The 25,754-nt window shown below is 39.1% G+C and overlaps 1 protein-coding gene across 1 annotated transcript; it reads left to right on the forward strand.

Annotated features, from left to right (window-relative positions):
• Nucleotides 1-531: 531 nt before the first annotated feature.
• Nucleotides 532-25,054, forward strand: LOC145782937 (uncharacterized). Its single transcript, XM_082594700.1, has 23 exons — nucleotides 532-757; nucleotides 6,504-6,613; nucleotides 7,599-7,767; nucleotides 7,987-8,090; nucleotides 8,220-8,352; nucleotides 9,729-9,882; nucleotides 10,625-10,800; nucleotides 11,053-11,145; nucleotides 11,486-11,639; nucleotides 11,982-12,270; nucleotides 12,917-13,079; nucleotides 13,376-13,468; nucleotides 13,849-13,975; nucleotides 14,430-14,561; nucleotides 15,195-17,831; nucleotides 18,039-18,203; nucleotides 18,754-18,945; nucleotides 19,301-19,497; nucleotides 19,745-19,917; nucleotides 20,267-20,409; nucleotides 20,932-21,053; nucleotides 21,507-21,611; nucleotides 21,762-25,054. Exons 1-23 carry the CDS (start codon nucleotides 653-655, stop codon nucleotides 21,837-21,839), a joined length of 5,814 nt encoding a protein of 1,937 aa, XP_082450826.1. The 5' UTR covers nucleotides 532-652; the 3' UTR covers nucleotides 21,840-25,054.
• The last annotated feature ends 700 nt before the right edge of the window (nucleotides 25,055-25,754 follow it).

Consider the following 25,754-nt stretch of genomic DNA (forward strand, 5'->3'; position numbering starts at 1 on the left):
TTTAAACTTAAGGTTCTTTTCAGTGCAGTAAAGTTATAGAGTAGAAACTTAATTTGGATTGCTTCAGTGCTTCATTGTTTGGAATCAAATTAGGTACCGATATATTTTATTTGTTTTCTAACTCTGTCTGTGTTGCTACATAGTTCTTACTTAATTTTTTTATACGTAATATGTACCCTACTTCATCCATTACACGTCGATATCTACTATGTAGTCTTTTATGTAGTCTATGTTTTTGACAAGGAATTGCAAAAAATGACACGTTTCTATGCCAAACACTTTCCTTTTTCGGAATGGCCTGTTTCGGTGAGTCCGATTTGGTGAGTCCGATCCCTTAACGGGGGATATTTTCAATTTTTTTTTTAAATTATCAGGTACCGTAGCCTAATTATCATTGCTGTTTTAGGGTTAGGGGTTAGAGGTTAGGAACTCACCGAATAGTAGCAGACCCTTCCTTTTTATGTTCAATTTACAGCTATATTTATTTCATATTTCACAGCTAAATATTAGGAAACACAATCAAAGTAATAGGTAGGAGATGTAGTCACCTTAGTATTGCAATACTTGGGGTAAACTTTAAATATCATTGGCTGTGTGGATTTTTTTGAAACATTAAATCAGAATTAACACTTGAGAGTGCTGTCTTGCGGATATGTATACCATGGAAGAGTTAAAGACATGGTGGGAAGTGCCTGCAATCGCTCACTTTTTTTCATTGTTTAAAAGCAGTTTCTCCTTGACTGATTTCACTATTGAGGTAAGTTAAATTATCTGTTCGTAATTCATCATGGCATGTGATTGAACTATTGAATAATAATTCATAAGGTAAGTTTTTATTTTCAATTTGGCTCAACACCCTAGAAGCCAAGAAAGATAACATTGGTTGTAAAATTGTTTTTTAACAATTGTATAGCCTGGTTTTAGAAAAAATGCATTGGAAATTGATATTGTTGCTATTTACAAGTTAGTACGCTATCAAACAATATATTTTTTAACACTACAAAAAGAGTGCTCAATGTCCAGTAAAAGAGTGAATTAAAGCAAATGTGGTTCAAATATAATTCTTATTTGAATAAAAACCTTCTGTGGATCCCACCAAGGGTGAAACAAGGCTATCAATATTAAGATTTTAGGAGAGTAGCAATTGCAGGGGTCCCACTCGGCATAAAATCATAAAAAATCATAAAATTTTGCTTGATTTGGAAAAAATCATAAAATAGCATAAAATATAGACACAATCATAAAAAATCATAAAATTTAGTTGTAATGGAGAACTGAGCATGTAAAAATCAAAAAAATTAATATAGTGTAATGTGTAACAATTCCAACCATGATAACAGCATAATTATTTGTGTAACGATTGTGTTGAATGCATTGATTTAGGATAACATGTGGTTGCGTAATCAAGTCCAGTGTTGCCTGTGGAGCTGGAATGAGAAAAGGAGCGTAACTAGATACTTTCAGTGCATGTTTTAAACGTCATTAGTAGGCCTTAAAACTCGTGTTTTTTTTCCGGCAGCCATCGTGGCCTACCGAGAGCTCCTTCACGGCGGCCAAATCTGCGTGCTTGGAGGCCAAAATACAATAACGATAGCACAAGTAAATAGCATTAAACTTGCAACAATGTTAAAATGATCACTTAGCGTTGTTGAAGTTTGGGCGACGTCCTGCAATAGAATCGTTGTACCACGCATTAAATGCTTCATCGGGATTGTAATCCAGTATTGCGGGACCATCAAACGACCCTAAATTGTTTTAACTGCTCGCAGCTCAGTAAATTGTTTCAACTGCATACCGCCTTTTATAAAACCTGACCATTTATTCCGTTATGATGTCACCATTGAGGGTGTGAAGTCACTAACCCACAGCGTTCTCAACTATGAAGACACGTGTTTTACCCGGATGTCAACTAACCTAGTTCTCCTTTTTAACAACAATTCAATATCCGACAACATTGAATCGATATAAAAACGACAATATTGCCAGGCGATGTAAATTAGCACTTCGGATTAACACTTCGTTAAAATAAACATCGGGAATTGCAAACAAGACTTACAACGCTAGTGATCGCAACTGGATATATTTAATACAACAGTAGTGACTATGATGCGCTGACCTAATTCTGCGTCACTCTTTGATACTACATATTTTCGACATTTAATCCACAATCATTCTATTGTGAAATTAAATAATTGGCTAGAAGAAACCGGCGGTCAAACTTGGCCGATTGAGGAGGTAGCACAGGCGGTCATTCAAGCACTAGTTAGAGGCCATGGCCGCGATGGCCGCCGGCTGCTTTAAGGCTTGCATTAGACATAGACAAGTAGACGCTGACAAGATTTCAAGACATTGCAGTTATTGTGGGAGAATGGTGAAAGGATAATTTGACAGCAATGTTTTGGAAAAAAGCGTAGGGCTAGGCAAGGAAACTATTGAGGCCATTTGCAAGCAATGTGTTACTCAGGCGAAATTCATGGCGGAAATTCATGGCCTTAAACCTTGAGTGGGACCTCTGACATTACTTCCTGTAGTTTTTGCCTTAGCAAAAAACTTCAAGTCAAAAATTGCATCTACCCAAAGATACAAAAGGATTTAAGAAGCATTAAAGGATCCTTTGATTGAAGCTTATATTTCATTTGTATTATTTGCTTCTGGTGACTTTGAACGGTTTTTAGTCCTATTCCAATATGAAGAGCCACTGATTCACATTTTTTACTCAGCAATGTGCTATCTGATCACAGCTTTGCTTAGTAAATTTATCAACAAAAAAAAACAACATATCATCCACAGAGTCAGAAAATCTTGTGCTTGATGTCACAAACAAAGAACTTCAGAAGCCCTTGAACTTGATTGATGCTGGAACATGAGCAAAAATTTTATTCAGTGATATTGCAGTCCTTACTGAAGCCGACAAGAAAAAATTTAAATCAGACTGTCTAAACTTTTTTGTGGTTGCTACAAGTTACCTTTTACATCATTTGCCATTGCATTCATCTGTTCTTAAGCAGGCACAATTTTTGCACCCAGAAAAAAGAAATGATGTTGGAACTACAACTTCTACTGTCAATCCATTGGACAGTTTCCAATTGCATTAAAAAGTGTCGTGCAAGTGCTTTTGCAATTGATGTATCTGTTTCAAGAGAAGAACTTTATGATAAGGCAAGACTTCAGTGGTTGCGGTATCAATCTAAGGATATTCTAGATGAGTTTTACAAAAAGACTGATCTTGAAAGTAACAAATACAGTATACACCAATTCCCAATCTTCTTACTGGACTCAAGCACAAATCAAATATGGTTTAACAGTAACACCCCTACCAAAAGTGTCTTCCTACAAGAGAATTGACTATTATTAGACAAAAATTGGAGGCCTGTTTGATGATGCTGGGATAAAAAATATCCGCAACTATTTAGTCTGGCAAAATGTTTTCTAACATTAAGTCACGGTAATGCCAGTCCTGAAAGAGGTTTCTCCATTAATACACATTTGATTGATTCACATAAAAGTTCTCTTAAAGGAATCACAATTGTTTCACTGAGGATGGTGAAAGATGAACTAAATCGGTATGATGATGAGGTAAACTTTCCCATTAACCGTTTGAGTAATGTTACTAGAAAGTTGGTTTACATGAAAGTTGCCATCTGATCACGGCTTTGCTTAGTAAATTCATCAAAAAAAAAAAAAAAAAGAACATATCATCCACAGAGTAAGAACATCTTTTGGTTGATGTCACAAACAAAGAACTTCAGAAGTCGTTGAACTTGATTGATGCTGGAACATGAGCAAAAGTTTTACTCAGTGATGTTGCGGTCCTCAGTGAAGTTGACAAGAAGAAATTTAAATCAGACTGTCTAAACTTTTTTGTGGTTGCTACAAGTTACCTTTCACATCATTTGAGTAATGTTACTAAAAAGTTGGTTTATATGAGCCATGCAAGAAAGATCAAGCCACAACAAATACTGATTAACAGGTCTGTTCCAAAGGAATTATGATAAATTGGATTTCCGCAGAACCTAGAAGTACTGGTTATTCCCAATGTCTTTGCAAGTCTGTTGTTTCGTTGATTTGATTTTTAAAGTGCAGCTTGCTCTGAACTGAGCTAAACAATTTAACCACATTTAAATAATGTAAAGTATAACAAGCTTACAGTAGGCTATATTATGTTTTCTACTTCCACTCAAAAGCTGTACCGTAGCCTATGTTTGCTTTTACAAAATGACTTGCATTGATTGTTTTTCCGTAATCGCTTCTTATCCTTAAACTGTATAAATAAATCATTTAAAAAAATTAAATGTAACAAAACATCGAGCTCTGATGTAAAATCATAAAAAAATCATAAAATTTTGATGAAAAATCATAAAAAAATCATAAAATAACCAAAAAAATTCATAAAAAATCATAAAATTTTTGACTTTTTTGGCATAAAATCATAAAAAAATAGGAACATCTTGAGTGGGACCCCTGCAATTGTATTTTCTTTGATTTAGAATTAATATTTCTACTATAAATTGAAATTCAACATAGTTTGACCTCAGAAATAATTTCTATTTCTTGGAAAGTGGTTTTATATGTGGGCTGCTTGTTTGGTGAATAAGCACTTGTGACACATAAACTTTGTTAGGTTATCGCGTGATCTTATCTGAAATATATCGGGAGGTCTTCACTGAAAATGCTTTTGGTAAACTATCTTCTGACAATAAGATTGTCACAAAGCATGGAAGAGCTTCTTTTCATGTTTGAAGCTGTGTTGTACTAGTCCAGTTTTAATCCGGTGATGTCCCCGTTACCGAGGGTGGCCGGATTCACCTCCAAGTGCCGCAATTGTCTTCACACCCTGCCTCCACATCGATCTGTCTAACGCGTCCTCTCTTGTCAAGCCCACCTTGCTGCTTTCTTCCTCAACTTGCTTTTTCCATGTTTTCTTTGGTCTTCCTTGTTTTCTACGACCCTCCACTCGCAACTCCAGCGCTCTTCTCAAAACATCATCTTCATCCCTTCTCAAAACATGCCCATACCACCTCACTCCATTCGCTTTTGCCAACTTATCAACACTCTCATTCAACCCAAGCAAGCTCATAAGTTCTTCGGTATTCCTTTTGTCCATCAGCTTTACACCACACATTGCTCTCACCATCGCTCTCTCAGTTCTTCTTAAAATCGCCAATTAGTTTTCCCGTAAGCACCATGTCTCACTTCCGTACAGCATTGCAGATCTCACACAACTAGTATAAATTCTTCCTCTCATTTTCAACGGAAATCTTCTACCACATAACAACTCTCGACACTCTCTGAATTTCACCCAACCAAACCTTCCTCTTGCAGTCACTGCCGCTTCACAACCACCACTGGCATTTAATCTATCTCCTAGATAGCAAAAGGCATTTACTGATTCAACTTCGTCATTCAGCTTTTCAACAGGACCAATCATTCCTTCCTCAGTCTTCTTGCATCTTTCACATTCAAAACTATTTCCAGATCTGCATGTCACTCTCTTCATCTTTGCACATCTTCCATGCACCCATTTCTTGCATTTCGTACATGTAACAGAATTTGCCATCACTCTTCTTCCGCAGACGCCACATGGGTCAATTTTGCTCATTGTGATTTCCCCTTCCGTTCCGCTTATTACGACCTTTGTCTTTTTGATGTTCACACGCATACCTTTACATTCAAACGACTCCTTCCACTTCTCAAATTTCCCTCTCAGATCTTCCATTGTGTCACTCAACAAAACCAAATCATCGGCGTACAGTATCTCCATTAATGAATCTTCTCTTACACATTCGGTAATCACATCAATCACAATGGCAAAGATTAGAGGAGAGAGGACAGAACCCTGGTGTACACCGACCTTCACTGAAAACTCGTCTGAGAGGGCAGATCCAACGCGAACTCTCGTCCTTGCACCATCGTAAAGACCCATTGCGGCTTGCACGAGAGCTTCTGGCATTACTTTTTTTCTCATTGCCCATTCCATCACTCTTCTTGGGACTCTATCAAACGCCTTTTCCATGTCCACGAAACACATGTACAAGTTCTTACCCTTGTCCCGATATTCCTCTTGCAACCTTCTCAAAATAAAAATAGCATCTGTCGTTCCCTTCCCAGGCATAAATCCACACTGCATCTCGTCCAGCTTCACCACAGATCTTATTCTATTCTCCAACACCCTTTCCACTACCTTCATTGCATGCTCCAACAGTTTTATTCCCCTATATGACCCACAATCCATTACATCACCCTTTCCCTTGAAGATGGGTATCACTATCACCACACTCATCTTCCATTCATTTGCACATTGGCAATTGTTTTCTATCTGAGATGACTGTGGTTAAGTTTCTTAGGTCTTCTTTTATGGAAATGTCTGCAGTTATGTGTAAGTATACAATTCTGTAGGCTTGAAAAGCTTGTGTTATGCACTTTCATGAAGTGAGTTGCTGCCAACATTGCTGTTGAAAATGATATTATGCCACTGCTAGATACAAAAATGTTTGTTTTTTTAGGAACTGGAAGAATCTCTTCTCACTGATGGACAAGACGATAAATCTACTACGTTCACATCTCGTTTGTTAACGGAACTACTGCAGGGTTGCTATGACAACCCCAATATCAGGTAAATTTAAATGCTGAAAATTGCACTAATTATGGGTGGACATCATGGAATTGTGCTAAAATAGATAAATAAAATAGACCTATGTCCTATTTATTAATAAACATTTATCATACATTGGTATCCGAAACATTTCGGTTGAATGTCTTTGATCTATCCACTGTAGTTTTATTCAATCCATGTAGCTTCTATCAGAGTAAGTCTTTATGATGCAGTCCGAATAATATGAGACTTGATTAATATGATTATTTCTTGTATCATATTTGATGTTGAGATCATGCTGTTTAGAAATATCACTTGCAGTGAGATTTAATAACAAAATTAAATCTCTTAACTCTCCATCTCTGACAAAAGTCCATCAAGAATTATTTATTAGACAATGTTGTTTCAATATCACAGTCATTGTTAAAACGGATGGATCTCTCCCAGTTACAGACTTTCACCTGTATATTTAAATTTTGGAGGAATAAAACGTTATTCAAGTTAAGCTAAAATAAAGTTCTGTTGCAAATAGTCAGAAAAAAAATTTTTTTGAGCGCACCATCAGTCAAAATGCATTAGCTTTCAAAGATTATAGAAGAAATGATAAATGGAAAAAAGAACAAAATACAGACTAATAATGACTTGGACAAACATTACAGATTTAAATTACAAAAGTATAATATGGTATGAAGTGCTCATGGTCTTAAACAACGGTGCGTTGTATAGTGTATGTATAGCCTACATTACAGAAATGAAAAATCACTTTGAGATATATTTTTTTTATACTTGCACTGTAGATAGGCTTAATACTTCTGAACAGCACAACAGGCACAAGAGATAATCAAGTCTCATGATATTTGGGTATTATGGGATATGGATTGTGTGATTTGCGTTCAAGTCATTCAGATCTTGTTGTAATGGTATGGACCGAGCTCGCATAGCTAGTTTTCTTGCCATACTTTTTAGGTATTATACAGTATATTTTTAGAAAATGTGTTTTCTTTAGTGTCACTTCTTATCATGAAACCTTAATCCACATCATGAAGAAGCGTTGGGAGGAGAAAGATGGAAGAGTTAATCCTCTCTCCTCCATTAATGCAGACTTTCATTCTCTTCCAACTCTTCTCAAAGTTCAAATCATTCATCGTTTGACTGAGTACAGACTTGATGCAAGTGTAAGTGATTAAGTATTGTATTAAAGTTTCAAATGTATCGGTCAGACGGTCATGTATTTTGACTGGATGGATGGTCATTTAATTTTTGTTTGGATGCGAAACGTACATAAAACAAAGACGTACAGTTTGCATCCAATGAAGGTTAAGTTTGTGAAGTTAGTGAAGGTTTTAACTGAATTGAATTTTGTCGGTGACCGTGATATGTTCGTGTTTTTTCAGGATGTTGAAAGCAAGCTGATTGGATTGCAACCTTCTGATCTTCGTCTGGAACCACTTGGTGCTGATAAACATGGTTCAAAATATTGGTACTTTTTTGGTGTCAGGTATGTACTTACGCACGTGCAGTATTTATATTAAAATTCTGTTGTGTATCAGTCTAAATATATATAGTACGCTACATTTTTTTGCTTATAATTGTTAAAAACGTTCATCATGTGATATTGGGCATCCAGACTCTACAAAGCAACTCCTCCTCCAAAGAAGAAGGCGAAGATCAAGAAGCGAAAACATGAGCATAAGCCCAAGAAGAAGGAACCCAAGAAACCAAAGCTTCATTCTGGAACAATAAACAAGACCTTTCTAAAAGTACCGTGTCACACTGTTATAACATAATGTGTTTTCATACGCAGTTGTATTCGTCGCGGATATGCATTGCTCTCAGTGCTTTGCAAAGCAGACATAAGTCAGTTCAGTCATTTAAAGGCACCGCCGGTTTACAATCTACATTATTACATTGCTGTATTGTAATATTGTAAAAAGGCAAATACTATAGTAAAATTGCCACTAATGTATCATCATGTCTGGAGTATCTAATGCGCTTATTTATTAAAAAAGATCCATACTTGGTTGATGTTTAAGAGTCGTATGCAATTAAAGTATTTTGGAATCTTACGCAATGTATACAGTAAATCAGTAATACACTTATTGTGGTACGGTACAGTAAAAGTTGCACATAACATTTGACCATGTCTTCCACATACCTTTATCTCATGGGTTCATTTTTGGCGTAATGCATTCAGGCCTCGAAATTCACGGCGGACACCGCGGACATGTCCGCCGTCACAGCATGTGATGTCCGCGGGAAGTACCCTCCAGATCGGTCATATTTGTCCGCCGAGAAATAACACAGGAACCAGCGATACAAATCGTCATTGCATAGCACGAACAATATTGTTGCGAGAATATAATTTCCCGCGCATTCTAGCGCGCATCTAAACAATGTGAATAGGCCTACTGTATTCCTTAGCTTCCACTCATGCAGGAAAATGTTCGATTTTTACGTTGCTTCAACGATTGATGACATTGAATCAGCGTAACATTTAGGTGAATTCTTTGCCAAGAATCGATGCGAGTACCGGTACTTCTACACTAATCACGCGCAACTTAGTTCAAATTTTTGAAGTTTTGGTATTGCAGTAAGAAAAGGCCCAAGGAAAATTCACTTTCGCTCACATGACACGCAAAAATAAATCTAAAGAAAAATGCCTATAAAACTTTGCACAGCAGAAAATAGTAGCGTTAGTGTGGAAGTTTTCCTTCTCGTGTCCAGAGCATTGTGACACAAGAAGCCACATGACCTCTTTCGGTGGTTCTAAGTTAATCAGATATGCGGCGCTTTGACTCTTTAAGCGCACGTCGTTGATCTGATGAAAGCCTTTCAGAGTAACTTTGCTGAAATTTTAAAAAGCCTTCTAAACCGTAGCTAACTAGCTATAGTTCTCAAATGGTGAAGAATTATCAAGATAAAGTGATTAAACATGACGATCGACGCTAAATCTGGTGTGTCCGCCGTGAGACTCAATTTGTCCGCCGAGATAGCTGCTCAGACCGGACACGTTTGTCCGCCGTAAACAAAAACGAATTTCGAGGCCTGTGCATTTGGAATTTGAATCAAAGATCAGGTGTTGTCGCGAACTTAACCCGATATAGGTTTCATCGAGTTACCAGTACGTTGTTTTCAGCTCGTTAATGGAGAAACGAAATCACCGTTTGCGACTTGCGATGATGAAGATGGCTTCCCTGGAATGGATGACTTCTTCGGCCAAGATAAAGACAAGAAAAAAACAAAAAAGAAACATAAACTGAAAAAAGAGAAGTCAAAGACTGATGCTGCAGGTTGGTTGTGTTTATTTAAAAGAATGTTATATCGTTGAGTAGGAACGGTCCTCCTGGCGTCAGCACTACCTGACTGCTCACAATAATGTTACATATTAGCTCATTAAGTTCTGCACTGTGATTCGATGCACGTCGCACGACCTAATGCGTGGTCAGAATGCTGTATGCGTGAATGACGCGAGATCTGAATGACACATGACTGTCATTCAGACCGCGGTATTAGGTCACGTACCGGTCTGTGAGGGTAGAAAATTTAATATACCGGAACTATGTATTTTCTTGTGGCGCTGGTCATTGCACTTGAATGGTAGCTCTTCATGACTAAGTACTACTAAGGACCACCTGCAACTAGCTTCTTTCAACTTTTTCTATGTCATATTCAGGCTTTGTGCCAGGTGGTTGAAGATTTAATTTAAGTGGACGGGAACACAAGGAAGCCAATTTTTGTGTCCACCTTCCGGCGTGTCATTGAGTCTTCTGCCAGACACAGCCACATGATCTTGAGCTGTGTCAAACCGGCGCCATTTTGAGCGGCGAACTAAGGCTTTTGCTACTCAGTTTGCACGCGACAGCATACAACAGTCAGCATCACATCCAGCCAACAGAAGTTTCTTTTTTCACATGGTCTAACAACGTTGAAACGATATATTCAACTGTATAGGCCGAAGTTGTGACTTTTGCCAGCTTCAAGCGTTGTTTGAAATGTAAAAGCAAACAGGTTTGAAACACGAGTTGTCCACAGATTTCCGGTTCTCCGGGCTGTCGCAGAGCAGGTGGGAGGTTGTCTGCTACAACATGGATGATTGGAAGGATTTAGCCTGTCATCTTGGCAGCGGGGATTCCCCATGCGAAGCGGCTCTTTGCCGACTCATCACCGACAACTTTCTCCCAAACCTCCCGAAGATCGTCGAGGACATGGTAAGTCGTGGACAATTGAATTTTTGCATGCTTTTATTCTAAGGTGAGGATATCAAAAATTTTCAAGTATGGCGGGAATTTGCTATGCAAGAGTCTTGGCGGCCTCATTGCACTTGTAATTTTTGCCCTTGAATTATGTTTAAGCTTTATTGTGATAGTTATTAGCCCCAGAGGAGGCCACAAAAATCCATCTCGTGGATCGCAATTTGCGCATCTCTATTTTTAGGAGATTGTGTGGTTTTATTTTTTCAGGAAATGCAGAAATTGCAAAAGGAGCAGATGGAGCAACTTCCTAGGCGGAGCTCCTATCGTCTTCTTGCAAAGAAATTGTACGAAGAGGATGATGTATGTTATACAGTATTTCGATCTTCTATGCATTTTTATTTTGGTACTATCATGCACGCTCTATATAATATTATATATTACCTTGTAGCATAATATTGTGTGTATAACTAAATTTAAATATAGTTTGAACTTTTGTTGCCAAAACAGTTTAGCAATGCCATTTTGGCACAGGTATGTTTTGTCTTCTAAACATACATTGAACAATGAACATACTTCTGAGCATAGTTACATATTCTGTTTTGTCTTCTGTAAATATAAGTGTTGTTAGTCTTACATTAATACAATTTATGAACAAACGATTTCTGATTGGGAAAGTAACTTTTTTCTTGCGTTTATCTAGGAGTTATGTGTGAAGTCCCTGAAGATCAAAAGAGAAGAACGGGAGGAGCAGCAGAGCAAGGAAAGAGATGCAAGAATGAAGAGCGACTTTGAAGCGATGTTGCAGCTTGAACTGGAACGGAAGAAAAAAGAGTCTCACGCACAGTGGCAAAAAGGTACTTCCCAATCTGGTGACGTTGTTATCAGTTAATTTTGCATTCACATGCAGGTAATTTCATTGAAATGGCATTTCTTTTGTGGAATGGCTATTGCTGAGCGGATAATACTGACCGTTCTGTGACTTGCTTGCCAATAAGTATATGGGAGGATTGTAAAGAATATTTTGAAACACTACGAAGAGCTACTCTCTACAAAATTTCCCTACCGTCAGCAGTGCTTGTGAATAGTAACTTGAACTAAATGTTTCTTTACAACATGCATTGGTATTCGCTTAGGTTCATAGTGTTTCTTCCACTGTGGTGTATTCATGCAATTGTAATGCTTTTTGTTGTTTGCAGAGCGTGAGCAAAGAAGGCAGAAGAGACTGGATCAAGGTCTTCCTCCTGAATCAGATTCTAGTTCTGATGAAAGTTTTCTTTTTGATGACGTTTCTTGCGTCCCCAGACCACAGCCAACTACAACCACGAAGACCACTGCGTCTGCTCTGTCCAATCAGAAAGCAAATAAAGCATCAAAACGAGTCTCTTATGGTACAAGTGCAGCTGTGAAAGCTGAACCAAAACCTGGCAAAAGAAAAGGAAGGCCGCCGTCTATTGCATCTGCTGCATCAAAGAACGTTAAGCAAATGTAAGTCGTGTTAAAGTGGTTTGCTGCTGTCATTTCTGATTACCTGCACGGCACTACTTCCAATCAGTGGAATAGGAGGGATCTTGTGAAAGTCGCCGTTTCAATTTCAATCGCAACTTAAGTGAAATTAAAGTTCAAGAAATAAATACAAGAATTAAAAAAAATTTGTTAACACCAAAGTCGGAGTCGTATATTTTTCGCCGCTTCACTGCCCTGCTTGCAATACTTTGTTTTTGAACCAGCCTTTATCGTTTCAATAATTTTAAAAACGAACTTCTGCTTTGTAGTTTTGGTATTGGTCTTCCTTTGTCGTCAGTGTTTTTCTATCACAGGGAAGTTGTTAAGATCTTTTTTATCCTTAACATTTTTTTATCCTTTCATACCATTTTGCAGCTTATTCTCTGCCGTCTTTTGTCACCATTTACTTTATAGAGCAGTGTATTGACACAATCTTTTCTTTTCTCAACAACATAATGATGGAATGGCATTCGTTTTTTTCACGGTACGGTTTTTTTTTACGTGGAAAGCAGGATTATGTTGCCAAGCAATCTTTTTTTATTTTGTTTAAACAACCGTACTTTGTTTCTCAGTTTGTTTTCTGGATAACAGTTTTGACGTCACAGAGTATCCTTTTTGTATCATTCAGGAATAATGGAGTTTCAAAGAAAGTTGCAGCGAAAGGTCAAAAGAAAAGCAAAGAACAAAAGAAAAATGATGACGTTGTTGATGAGGACTCCAATGATGACATTTGGGAAGACGAACTTCTTCACATGGTGGCCAATGAGCACGAGTATGAAGCGATGAAAGAGGTATTGCTAGGGTGGTCACTGTTTTTCTGCATTTTATTTGCTTGTGTTCTGTGTGAATTCACACTGGTAATTTTCCGCACAAGTGTTTATATCACAGTCTTTTAGTGCAAGATTGAAAAAATCACATCTTGGTTCGCCAATTGAGCACTTTTGCTAGCAAATATCTTGCTGTTGGATTGCGCATAGCTCACCGCTCCAGCAGTTTGAGCGCTTTGGCAATACCGAGTATCAGCGAAAACATCTTGAGCTTGTGCAGTCAGAGGCAGTCACTTAGATTCAGTAATTGTTGCATTTAGACGTGGGAAACACTGGACACTCATTCTGAGGCATGGCCGTTTCAAATGCCCGTCGAAGAGAAATACGCGCCTGGCTACTTCAATATTATAAAGGTACGTAGAAAGTTTCTGGATGTTTCCATTAATCAACATACCTTTACCCTGGTTTTACCTTCTGTACGTGAAGGAAGACGCTTTGGATAGAGTTTATCATGTTCGTTCCGATTTTAAAGCGTTTTTCTAAAGTGTTTATGAATTCAAAAATTATTATCTGACAGCAGTGGCGTTCCTGTCTTATGGCTTTTCAATGTTAGAACGACACACTTTAGTTTTGCGGTTACACAGAACTCTGCTTTTCCAGCGTATTATTCAAGTTCTATCGCTTTAACTTAGCAATGTCTGTAAATATTAACTCACTTTATATTCTGTTGGTTTGTAGAGTTGGAATTCCACTTATTTTTCAATTTCTGATTTTTCGTTTTTACCTTTTTCAGCGCCCAATGGACTTGTCAACCATCGAAGGAAAGATTCTCGATAAGAAATATAAGACAGTTGGGGAGTTTAAAGATGACGTCACTCTCATGTTCAACAACTGCCGGTTGTACAACGGACCAGATAATGGTGATTTGATTACTTTTTTATGTGGCTACGCAAGTAAAGGTAAAAGTGGTCCCATACTTGATTCAAGTGTCGGGTATGAGAAGATAAGGTTCTCATTATACTAAGTCTTCGGCACTAAGGAGAGTAGTGTGGCCAGTTCCTTTTTCTCGGCCGCCTTTTCTGCAGCAATTATGCCCACCCAATTTATTACACCCTAGGTAGAGGTGAGCGGTGTTTTCGACAACCAGCTTGCCTGGAGTCGAACTAGTTTTGTACTATTGATTGCCATTTTGCATAAGCAGAAAGGCAACGCCTCCAAGGCTACGCAAGTACAGATATGAAATATTCCATATTTACTTCGAACCGTACGGCTAGGAATTACTACAGGTGGTTTGCCTACCATACTGGTCTAGCTTTTACGTTTGTCGTGGGATGTGTATGTGACTATTCACTGAAGTAATGGTTATTTTCACAGAATACACGGGAGTCGCCGACACATTGGATAAGCTTTTCCAAAAGACCCTCTTCATCAGCTTAGCCAAAAAGCCGGCTGTAATAAAGCCTAAGAAAGGAAAGCCAGGAAGGAAGAAGAAGTCGGTTGAGCCAGGTAAGCTGTTGTGAAAAAGTGATGAACATAATACTTTTGCTGCGGTTGGGTTTATTGTGCCAAATTCACCTTAATGCTAGCTGTGTAGTCAGTTTATGGCCGTAAATTATGATGTTCTTTTCAGTTTACTTTAATGATGCGATTAAGCTATCACAGTCAAGACTGCTACAAAGGGTACATCACTTGAACGTCTTCTATTTTTTTTTTTTGCTTTTTTTAGTTAAACGCATTGTTTGTTTTTTTTTAACGCATAACTGTCCTTGAAGTAACAATAGTGTTCGGTGAAGTTTGTTGCTGGTTACATTTTTATTTTGAAGCAAGTGTGTTCATTTGTAAGCGTAGTATCTGGTATTCGGCTTTTGGATGATAAATATTCAATATGGCCAGCGATTAATTTGACTTCACTTTGTTTATTGAATTGTGGATATTGCTCTTTCATGATTCCCACTCTTTTAGGGTTGACGTTTTTATAGTTTAATTCTCTTTCTTCGAGGAACAAAAAATAGCTCCCCATTGATCTCAAGTCTTTTTTCATAACATTTTCAACAAATTGAACACTCTGGTAGACCATTCAGTGCTCTCTCTTCTTTCAATAGCGTCACTCGAAGTTGCCAATTTGATATTTTGTTGCAGTGGTCAAAGAAGAGGCGCCAACAGCAGCTGAATATACAGAGGAAGTGGATGATGTCATTGATGTGGATTTAGATGAAGATGGGAGTGATGAATCTTCTGATGAATTTACTCCTCCTGGAGTTCCAAAGAGCAAATCACGAAAAAGATTTGGATCAACCGGCAGGGGAAGAGGAACAAGTCGAGGTGGAAGAGGAAGAGGAAAGTCTGTTGGAAGAGGTGGGAGAAGGTCTTCTGTTGCTGCGGAACCTAAAGACCTAACAGATAATCACAAACAAACAGATAAGTCAGATTCAGAAGAGAGCAGTACCAGTGACTCTTCACGTTCTTCGCCTTCTCCTGAAAAGATCAACAATAAACGTACATATTCGTTTAATCGTGGAAGAGGAGCCAGCAGAGGAAAGTCAAAACGGGGAAGAAAATCTCTTGTTGTATCAAGAAAAAACAAAAATGCAAGTGAAGATTCAAGCGATGAGAGTCCGGATGTGGTGCCAGTGAAAAGAAAACCCGGTCGTCCTCCTGCTTCTGCTCGTAAACGAGGACGTGGTAGAGGTGGTTATAGAGGAAGAGGACGTGGTCGACCTCGTTTAGATTCTAAAGTGTCTCGAAAATCTGTACACAGCAGTGCAGATTCGGATGACAGTGATAGTAATTCAGATACTGACGATGATCAGAAAGGTAATGATGTTTCGACTGAAAAGAACAGCATTGGCAGTGTTGATAAGCCACAATCAATATCACAAAACTCCCCTAGTAATCTTGACAAAACATCACCTGCATCACCAGGTCTTGCATCGTTTTCAAAATCTCCTCCTGGAGATGGTGAATCTTCTTCTTCTACCTCACGAGCATCATCAAGATCTCGCTCTCCTGAAAAGACCGAAAAGATGGATGAAGGTCTTAAGGCAAAGCCGTTGCTTTGGTCCCTTGACTATCTTGCTTCTCAAGCAAGGGTGCTGGATGAACAAGTTAACAAAGAAGAGTCATCTTCATCTAAAAGCTCTTCTGTTAAGAAACAAAGTATTAGAAGTCCTGCAGTGGATGCTGCAACAAAAGAGGTGAGACGAAGAGATTCTTACAACTCTCCGTCAGCACTAAGTCACGCTAGAGATGGCAAACAGGACCATGTTCATGTTGAGCAGTCAGCTGCGAAAATGTACAAGTCTTCTCATGCCGAAGTTTTCCTTGCTCATTCTAAAACTCCTGATGTGTCAACAAGGAAACACTCTTCCCATGTGGACGAGAAAGATGAACGTGACATTTACAGCTTTAATGACGAAGTGAGCCCGACTAATCTTTTCATGAAAAAGTCCAATGAGGCAGGTGGTAAAGTATCAACATCATCAGCGTCTGGTGTTCTAGGAAAAAACACCACTGATGTTTCTACACCTCAATCTGTTCAATATTTAAGCAACGATCCATCTCACCTTACTAAAAGTCCTGCGTATACTAGTCCTATGACCAGTAGACGCAATGAGAACATTGGAGACAACATATCGGTGTCCACTGCTCCAGTAAGTCGGCGTCTGTCATCCGATCAGCTTCTTTCTCCTTCGACTTCTTCCTCTGGCTATGGAAGCAACAAAAGCGCTTCTACCGCTACCCAGGTTTTACCTAGTCCACTCTCCACCGGTGATAACAATGAAAGCATTGGAAGCACAAAAATTGTGGGTGAAATTAGTCCAGCTAAACCTTCCAGCCAGGATTTAAAGGAACTGCCCTTTGAGAAAACTCCTACGCCAAAGCATCCTAGCGAACTTGAATCTGTTCAAAAGAACCAAGTTCCCCCTCAGCCATCGAATCCTCCACATGCTGCTGTGACACAAGTTCGTCCGGTGAGAGATGAAGGTAAAAGAGTGAGTGCTGTGTCTGGCGTGAGAGCGTCAGTTGCCACTGTGTTGCCTATTCAACGTCCTCAGTCTAACATTGAACCTTCTCGCCCGGTGCTTACAGATGAACCTAATAAATCGAATCTTTCTATGACTAATACCAACAATAATGCTCGGCCACAGCTAACTGGAATGCAGCATCCTTCAGTGTCAACGTCTACAATACCACCCAAGACGGCTCAAGTCATGCCCAGTCGTCGACTATCCCAGCCAATGGGGGCTCCTCAACCTAGCGTAAAGTCCCCAGGTTATCAACACACCACGACCCCCTTGAATGGTCGACCTACAATCATTGATGCCACGTTTAACCCTCAGCGCACGGAGAAAGCAACGCCGCTCTCAAGACAACACAGCGGCACAGTTAATACTCCAACACTTCCGGCTAATTTGCCTCATCATTCTCAAACCACTCGGCTTCCTTCATACACCAGTCAACCTCAGCCAAGTCAGCACTTGGCTTCCTCCGATCACACCCAGCAGTGCGAAAACGCAGCTTCAGCTCCACGGTCGTCGATTGATCAGCGTCAGATTCAGTCGTCTCACAACAGAAGTTACGATCAGCGAGCGGCCGCGAACAGACCTGCAGATACTTTCAGGAACACAACCTCAACCAGTTCCTCTGTACCACAACAGCAGCAACAGCATCTTTATAATTACGGCCCTTCTCCCACTGCTCCGGCTGCAGCAACTTCTAACAGGAATTCCTCCTCATCTTACCCCGTTGAAAAGCAAACCGGCTACCATAGGAGAGGTCAGTACTGTGTTTTAAGTGATGTTGTTTTCACAAAGTTATGCCAAGTTTGACTTTCGCAGAGTTATTGAAATCGTTCTGTTTATTCTCTTGTGTTCTTAAATTTTGCACCTCTTGCCCTGCTGTCGTAATATTATAAGTGTTATTTAATGAATCACTTGTGGCTTGGGATTTAAAAAACGATTATTGGAAATCCTTTGTTTTTAGGAAGCGAATCTTCTGCATCCATGAACGTCCTCAACCAGCATCCGACCATGGCTAGTTTTGGCTTGACTCCTCAATCACTGTCACAGCCTCCTCACAATGATCCCGGTGGACATCCTCCATCTGATCCAAACCAAACCGTGCAAAGGAAGAACAGCATTTCATCAGGTTGGCCGCTTTAAACCATGTCGCTGCTTCATAATGAGATGTTCTCGTAGTAGGAAATATTCTTTTATCATAAAAGCCGGAAGTATATAGCCACTCCTCTGCAGTGTCTTCATTACTTTCACGATAAACTTGTTGCTGGGGAAGGAACTTCTCATGTGATGAAGAATATAGAATTATGAGTTGTTCATATCTAATGTCGTTTGATTCTCAATGCACTTTGTTGTAAACTAAACCTGTTCAGAAAGAACCCACACAACACAAATTAAATTTTATTGAAATACTATTGTGAGTGTTAACCTGGTCAAATGTTTAAGGTTCAAACTATGGAAAAAAAGCTATTGATTTGTTTTCTTAGTGATTGCTTTCTGTATTAGGTAGATCGCCCATTTGAGGAAGTGTCATAGTACCAGATAACCTTTTCCAGTTAGTTTTTCCCACTTTTAACTAGTAAACCTGTTCAAGTGTTCAGTGTGTGAATGATTTTAAAAGAATGCCCTTCATTATGCCCGATGCATAGATGGTAAAGATTAACGATTATTTTCTATTGAAGGACAACTAGCTGCTTACCCTCCTAAGGCGACAAGCCACAGTGCATCTGCCCAACAACAGCAGCAGAGGGCTAACATTCCTCCTCAAAACCAACAGCCTCCACAGCGGCAGTCCACTCATCATTACCACTCATCCACTTCAACCAGCATGTCGTCGGCCACCTCACAGCAGCAGCACCCTCTTGCCAGCGCAGGTAAAAGTTTTGACAGCTATCTGTTGGTTCTGTTTCTTTTTATTACATTTCTTTACAAACTAGAGTTGTTTTTGATATCACTAACAAAATATTTTGACTTTTGGTGTGCGATTTTAAATCTGGTGATGGTAATAATGATATTGTTGTATTTGTAAACACTTGACTCACCTGACTTTTCTCTCATGTCATCTTGTAAAAAGATATTCTATACAAAGAAATAAAACTTTTTATAACTAGTGTCGATGGTACATGAATATGATTAGCAGAATTTCCATGCTCGTGTTTGTAAGTGTTTAACTTGTGCGGTGACCAGACGTACTTTCTCATCTTAAGCACGTTCCGCGTTATGCCACAGGTGTCCATCACCCACCTACCAAGCATAGGAACCCGAGCACAAGCAACAACGTCACATCTGACGCAGCGGACAACAACCTCCCTCCTTCCAAGCATCACCATCGTCATGCTAGCAATACGTCATCTAACAAGTCGGGATCTGGTTCAGGCCAGTCTGTTGCCAACCGACGGCAATCCTCCAATGCTCCTCAATATCAGGTAGAAGGGCGCTCTTTTAAGTGACATTTTTTCAGTTTAGGAAAATTGCATTATTTTACTGGTTTCTGGAGCAAGAAGTTGCTTAAAAAATCCAATTGACCGGAGGATACTTCTCCACGGACCGTTGCGTTACGCAGCTGCACGCTACGAGAGTCGAACCATCTTCCTTTGATCTTGTCATTTCTCGCTAACAGAGCCAGATACATGAATAAGTCATCGTGTTGAACGAGCAATTCTTTCATTGCAGCAGAAGCAACCTGCAGACTACATGAGTTACATCCCTCCAGCAGCAACAGTCAGCCAAGGCTCGAGGGACACCAGGACCCCCTCATATTCGTCCCACCAACAGAACGGGTTACTATCGGCAGCCGGGGCTGTACCAAACATGCATCCTGACCTAGCTGCAACTGCAACGCTAAGGTGGGTGCCAGTAGTGTTTCTAAAATTGTCCTCCTTTTTTTCATGTAAGTTTAAGTGATGAGGCAGACTCTGGTGTATCTTAACATCTGTTTCGGCTTCTCGATGTTATTGAGAATGAAACGTTATGCAGGGTTCCTTCATTTAGGATACAACGGAACGATTACTGTACTGTATATCGTTACGCGTTAGGTAGTTGTGCTCTTTTACATTTTTAGATTTTAAGTACTTCACACAAAAAGTTAAACGCTGACTTTAAGTCGATGCTTAAAAGAACTGATTCGTCATGTGGGTAACTTTGAGTCATTGTCACAAGACCCCGAGCTCGTAATCCATCTTCTTTTCATTCCAGAGCGCTGCAGCAAAAGAGCGACCGTTCCTCGCATGCGGCGGCAAGCATGCTCCACTATGCTGCCGCTGCCGCCGCTCAGCAGTCGCAAGGTGCCGCTGCTGCTGCGGCTGCAAACGAACAATACAATCGACTGGCCGCATCAGGTGAATTCAACATTTTGACCACATTTAAGATTTTTTTGCTCAGTCCCGAGAGAGTCATTTTGGAAACCGGCACATGACTTTCTTTTTAATTAACGACGGCCGAAACAATGATTTTTTGTAAAGTTTTGTCATGTAAACTTTAAGCTCATGATCTTAAGTTGATTGTTGCATTGGTAGTTGCATTCATTTAAAAATGATGATGTTCGTTTGTTTTTCTACCTGAAACGTAGAAGTTGGCAGAAAAACTTTTAAAAATCATTAGCCATAATGTGTATGAGATTTGAGAATCATATCTCTATTCGTCTTAAACAAGTTATAAATCTGAAGCTTTTTTTACCCCATTTAATGTAATAGACATTTGATCTGTCTAATCTCCCGTGGTCTTTGATATGAAAAAAGTTCACCAATTTATCACCAGCAGTGTCTAATCTAAAACATATCATCTTTTCAAAAAATCTAATAATATCAGCAATTTTTCGTGCGATTGATTCTTTTGGAAGTTTTAACGTTGCTTTATCGCAGCACACCATCGGGCCTCGTCTCAGCATGCCCATCCACTGGCTGGCGTATATCATCCTCATCAGAACGCAACAACATCATCAGCTCACCAAGCTGCCGCCCACTTGGGCAGTCCATGGCTACAGGTGATTCAGACTAAACTTTTGATGGTTGCCTTAATGTGTATCGAGAAAAAGAAGTAAAACCATGTTTTATTTTGGCCTCTCTCTGACTGCCATGGAGTAATTTATTTCAAATTCCAAGTTGCAGATCTCATGTTACTTTTATAGCGTGGACAGTCAGCTTTGTGCTGACGGGTAGGAAGAGCGTCACATCGCGCATCAATGCATCATGTTCTATTTGGCTAACCGGTTGATTGACATCTATCTATAGAGCAGAGAGAAGGAACTTTGCTGCCAGAAATCTGCTATCAACAAAAAACGTCGTCAGAATAAGCGTGGTGCTGATGAGGCTGATTCTGTTACTAAATTTTGTTGCTCGCATGTACAATTTGTACATTGTACGAGGGATGAGTACAAAGCTTTGTGGACCTTCTACTTAAAAGATGGCGTTTATTTCATTCATAAAATTTGTATTAGGCCGCAGCCGCCGCTCCTGGGGCCGCATATCCCAGCAATCTCCTCCCTCACCCCCACATAGACCCCGTCTACCACCTCATGCAACATTCAGGAATGCATGGCCAGGTATGTAGGTTTAAAGTTTGTCACAAACTAGTTTAAACCGGTTATTTCCGAACCAACTTTGGCCATTATATTCTTTGCTGCACCAGTCTTACGTTAGCTTCTGTAGCACGAAACTTAATTTAACTTCTTAAAAATTATATTTTTCTACAGTATCCTATGTACCCGAATCCTGTGATGCAGCAGCTCCATCAGCAACACCTGCAACATCACATGCTCCCTAAGTACTGACCTCTCTTGACTCTTTCTGGACTCAAAAAGCACGGATGTGGTTGGATGCAATATATCTACATGACTTTTGCCAAACAACGACAAGGCTCTTACCATATTATAGAGCATAGCTTGCTCTTTTTTACATCGTTGTACTGCTTTTGAGATCAAGCTATAATTTTAATCGTTAAAACTTTCTCTTTTTTTCGTGTTAATTTTACGCTTTTAAAACATCAATTTGTTGTAGTGCGATCACAGTATTTTTGAGTAAATTTTTTATCCTGTGTTAATTTTGTAACTACTTGCACTGTCACTGAGCATCTAGTCGGCCACACGACTATGTAAAAAAGACCTTTACTAGGCGGGCTATAAGTTTCTGAGCGGTGATCATAATTCCAATCAAACTATCATCACTTTCCAGACAAGAAAATCCGTCATTTTTACATTGGGATGGTTACTACGTCTGCAGACGTTGAATCAATGTAAAAATGACGGATTTTCCTGTCTGGGTTTGTCAATCAAATATAAATCTGTTTGGGATTGCATGAATTTCGATCTCTTGAACATTACCCCATGTGGTTGTTGGGTTCCATCAGAATTTTGCAATGAAATGTTGTTTTTACGATCAATGAATTTTAAGTGGAATCAAAATCTTATTTTGTTTTTACGCGTTTTTTCTGTAAAGTTTTTGTTTTTATATAATATACAAACAACTACGGTGCGTTTTATTGCTACCAAAATGTGCATCAGTATCCTTCCATCACCCACCCGAGCATTGCAACGAAATATGTTGGATGGTGTGTGAAAGTTGAGAAAAAAATTAATCCGCGTTATCCCACAAAGCAAATCAACCGTTTTTACATTGATTCAACGTCTAAGTTGATCAACATCATTGAATCTTCCGAGTCATAGTTTTTTTTTAATGTTTTCAACTTTGTCGTTGTCCATTTACAACTTTACAACTCTTTCTCTTTTTGTGTAGTTTCCCGTTGGCAAAATTTATCATTTTCACATAAATGTAATGTAAATGAGACAGATTTTTTCTGGGGGATTTATCGTGAATGTATTACGCTGTCTTTATGTTGCAAAGTACGGATTAAGTGTTTCAACGCTCTATCTCGCAGTTTTTCATATTCTAAGAAATATAACTCTCAATAACTAAATTTTACCCTTTTTGTGGGATGATTTGTAAATGCGGAACCAAATCCGGCACCACACATTTCAAGCCCTCGATTTAAATTTCACTTTTGATTGTTGCTCACTAAGTTGATGATTCTCTTAAAATAGTTGAGGAATCAAGTGTTTTCCCGGCCAGCAAACTGGTGGCTGGGAAAACTCTGGTTTTGCTGGACGAACTGAAGACTGATTTGCTTGCTGGGTTCTGTAGCTATTGTTTTGTGACTTCAAACCACCGTATTCGTATGTTTTTGATTGCTTTGTTGTGATACTTGCGACTACTTTGTTGTGGAGTGGCGCACCATTCAAACGCCAAGAATTTGCTTTTTTCACTAGGAATCTTTTGCACCAAAGCTCAGTTAGCAAACCTGGTTATTTTTTACAATAGTTCAATGTCTGCAGATGTAGTAATGCACAAAGGACCAATTTTTCTAACCAAAACTTAATTCAACTGAAATCGATAACAGAAACTTTTTGTAACTCTCAGAAAGTCCCAGACCGTGTTGAATATCAAATAGTAAGCCGCGTAAACTCAAAGTGAAACTAACATTCAAAGGTCACTGGTTCGAACCCTAGGTTTAACTTCTTTTTTTTTTCAATCGGAGATGCTACCAGTACGCTAAAGTTGCAATCCAAGCTGGGAAAATCAGTGTAAAAGCGCAGATTTTTATGGCTAGGATGAAAGCCTTGCCTGAGAAGTCTCGGCTCAGCCCAGCCCCGTTTAAACTGCCATTTTCATTGGTGTGACGTTATTGTATTGTTCCTTTGTTCGGTCTTTGCAAAATTTACATTAGTTTAACGTCTACCAGCGTAAAATCAATGGAAACAGGACGTATTTTGCGAGTTGAGTAAAAAAAATGCTGTTGTTTCCATGATTTATCCTCGCGCTTGAATCTACGCTTCATGATCTGCTAATCTTTCTTGAATATCTAGCGGAAAGCATGTGCCTTTAGATATTATTGTATGCGGCCATGGGAAGAATACATTTTGCTTTGTTGCGTTTTTTCAACCATAAATCAACGTTGATATACGTTTTGTTTTTGGCTAAGGGCCGTACGGCTCACTTTGCTCTGTATTGCAATGAAGTGCTGCTACCGTTGTTCCGTTATCAACGCTAGACGCTCAAGCGAAATCTGTTGGTTCTCACGTTTAAATCCCAGCAATCTGGGATATATCTTGTCGGCAGAATTGTTTTTTTTTACATTGGACCAAGTAAAAACGAACAGTTCTGTTGGCTGGGTACAATTTGCAACATGTCAAGTTTCGTCCAATTCTGGTCTTGTTCCTTTCGATTCATGGTCGGCAGTTTTACGTACAGTTTACCAATACGTGGTTTACTCAAATTATTGAAACAGCCTCATCTTACAAAAAATGTTACTTTTCGCATTCATCTACCGTCTGTAGACGTTGATAAAAAAAAGAAACAATTTGCTTGCTTTGGAAGATCTATGTTGTTGTGCAGTGGGTAGCATTCTACACCCGAGGCAAGCAAATTTTGAGTTGATGTAAAGTTTTATTGTTTCCCCTATTTTTTTACTTTATTGCTTTTAACGTTTTTACTTGATGCGTTTTGTACAAACTCTTCTATAATTGTAAAATAGTGAAAAAGTGCACCGTGTTGCTTTCCTGTTTCGCCTATTAAAACTTGCATTTCAGCTTCAGTATCAAAACGTTTATTTACGTTGATGCCACATCAGCTAATGAGGAAAAAAATTAAACCATCTTGTTTATTGTTAACACTTGTTGGTTCTCTATCCAGCAAAATTGGTTGTTTTTACATTAATTCAACGTCTGCAGATGTTAATTCCATTCAAAACGACCAATTTTGCCCAACTCACTTTTTCTCGGTCATGAACAACGACCCAAGTGGCAAACGGTCGTGTTGTTTTGAACAGTCCTTTTTTGTGCTCATTGCAACCCAGACAGCAAATCAACCGTTTTTTACGTTAATTAAACGTCTGCAGGATAACTATAAAAAACGATTGATTTGCTGTCTTGAAACTTTCGCATTTATTATGACCCCAACTTTTTGCTCGTGTATTATTAGAATACATTTTCAAGACAAATTGTTTGAATTTTCAATTTTTCTCCCGGACTTGCCAAGATCTTCAGCTACCAGGAAAAGGTTGTCTTTTATGTTTTTGTTTGATTTTAACACCATTTCAACGTTCAGCGACGTTGAAACGATGTAAAAACAGTTACATTTTGCCTGGGTAGTTTGATGAAACATTAATCGCGAGCTTTTTATTCCAATACGTATTTACAGGGAAGCCATTGGGACATGTAAGTTCACAGGCTAAGCGCTGTGTAAGTCAGAAGGTCACATGTTTTCTATGTTATAGCTCATTGAACTTACGTAGTATTTAGGCAATTGGCCAGCCGTAACAAATTCTTATTAGCTTTTACCTAGCCAGTGAAGGTCCCTTCAATACATAAAATCAAAGTCTGCAAACGTTTAATCTGCGTAAAAAAATAACACTGATTTACTTGATGAGGCCCATCTTTTCCCCACAACCTTCTGGCACATATTCGCTTTCACACGTGGCTGTTATCAGGACTGGAGTGTCCACTATTTCTCAATCTCACACAATTCGTTGACGTGGCTTTACACTTTGGAAGCGACTGTGTTTTGTTCTTGTGATGGCGTCGCGCCATTCGCTGTTTCCACTAAGTTATTTTTCAAATTTTCATCAATTTACCGGCATTCATACGTGGAGTGGATCGATTTTGAGCTCTTGATTATGACGGAACAACACTAAG

This window comes from Aplidium turbinatum, chromosome 1 (assembly GCF_918807975.1).
Source record: "Aplidium turbinatum chromosome 1, kaAplTurb1.1, whole genome shotgun sequence".
Classification (NCBI taxonomy): domain Eukaryota; kingdom Metazoa; phylum Chordata; class Ascidiacea; order Aplousobranchia; family Polyclinidae; genus Aplidium; species Aplidium turbinatum.

What these genes read in the sequence shown, in the direction of transcription:
- LOC145782937 (XM_082594700.1), top strand. Translation starts at nt 653, where the DNA reads ATGTATACCATGGAAGAGTTAAAGACATGGTGGGAAGTGCCTGCAATC. An exon ending in GCACCCTCTTGCCAGCGCAG is followed by an intron (nt 18,946 to 19,300) that starts GTAAAAGTTTTG and finishes GTTATGCCACAG; the next exon opens with GTGTCCATCACCCACCTACC. An exon ending in CAATCGACTGGCCGCATCAG is followed by an intron (nt 20,410 to 20,931) that starts GTGAATTCAACA and finishes GCTTTATCGCAG; the next exon opens with CACACCATCGGGCCTCGTCT.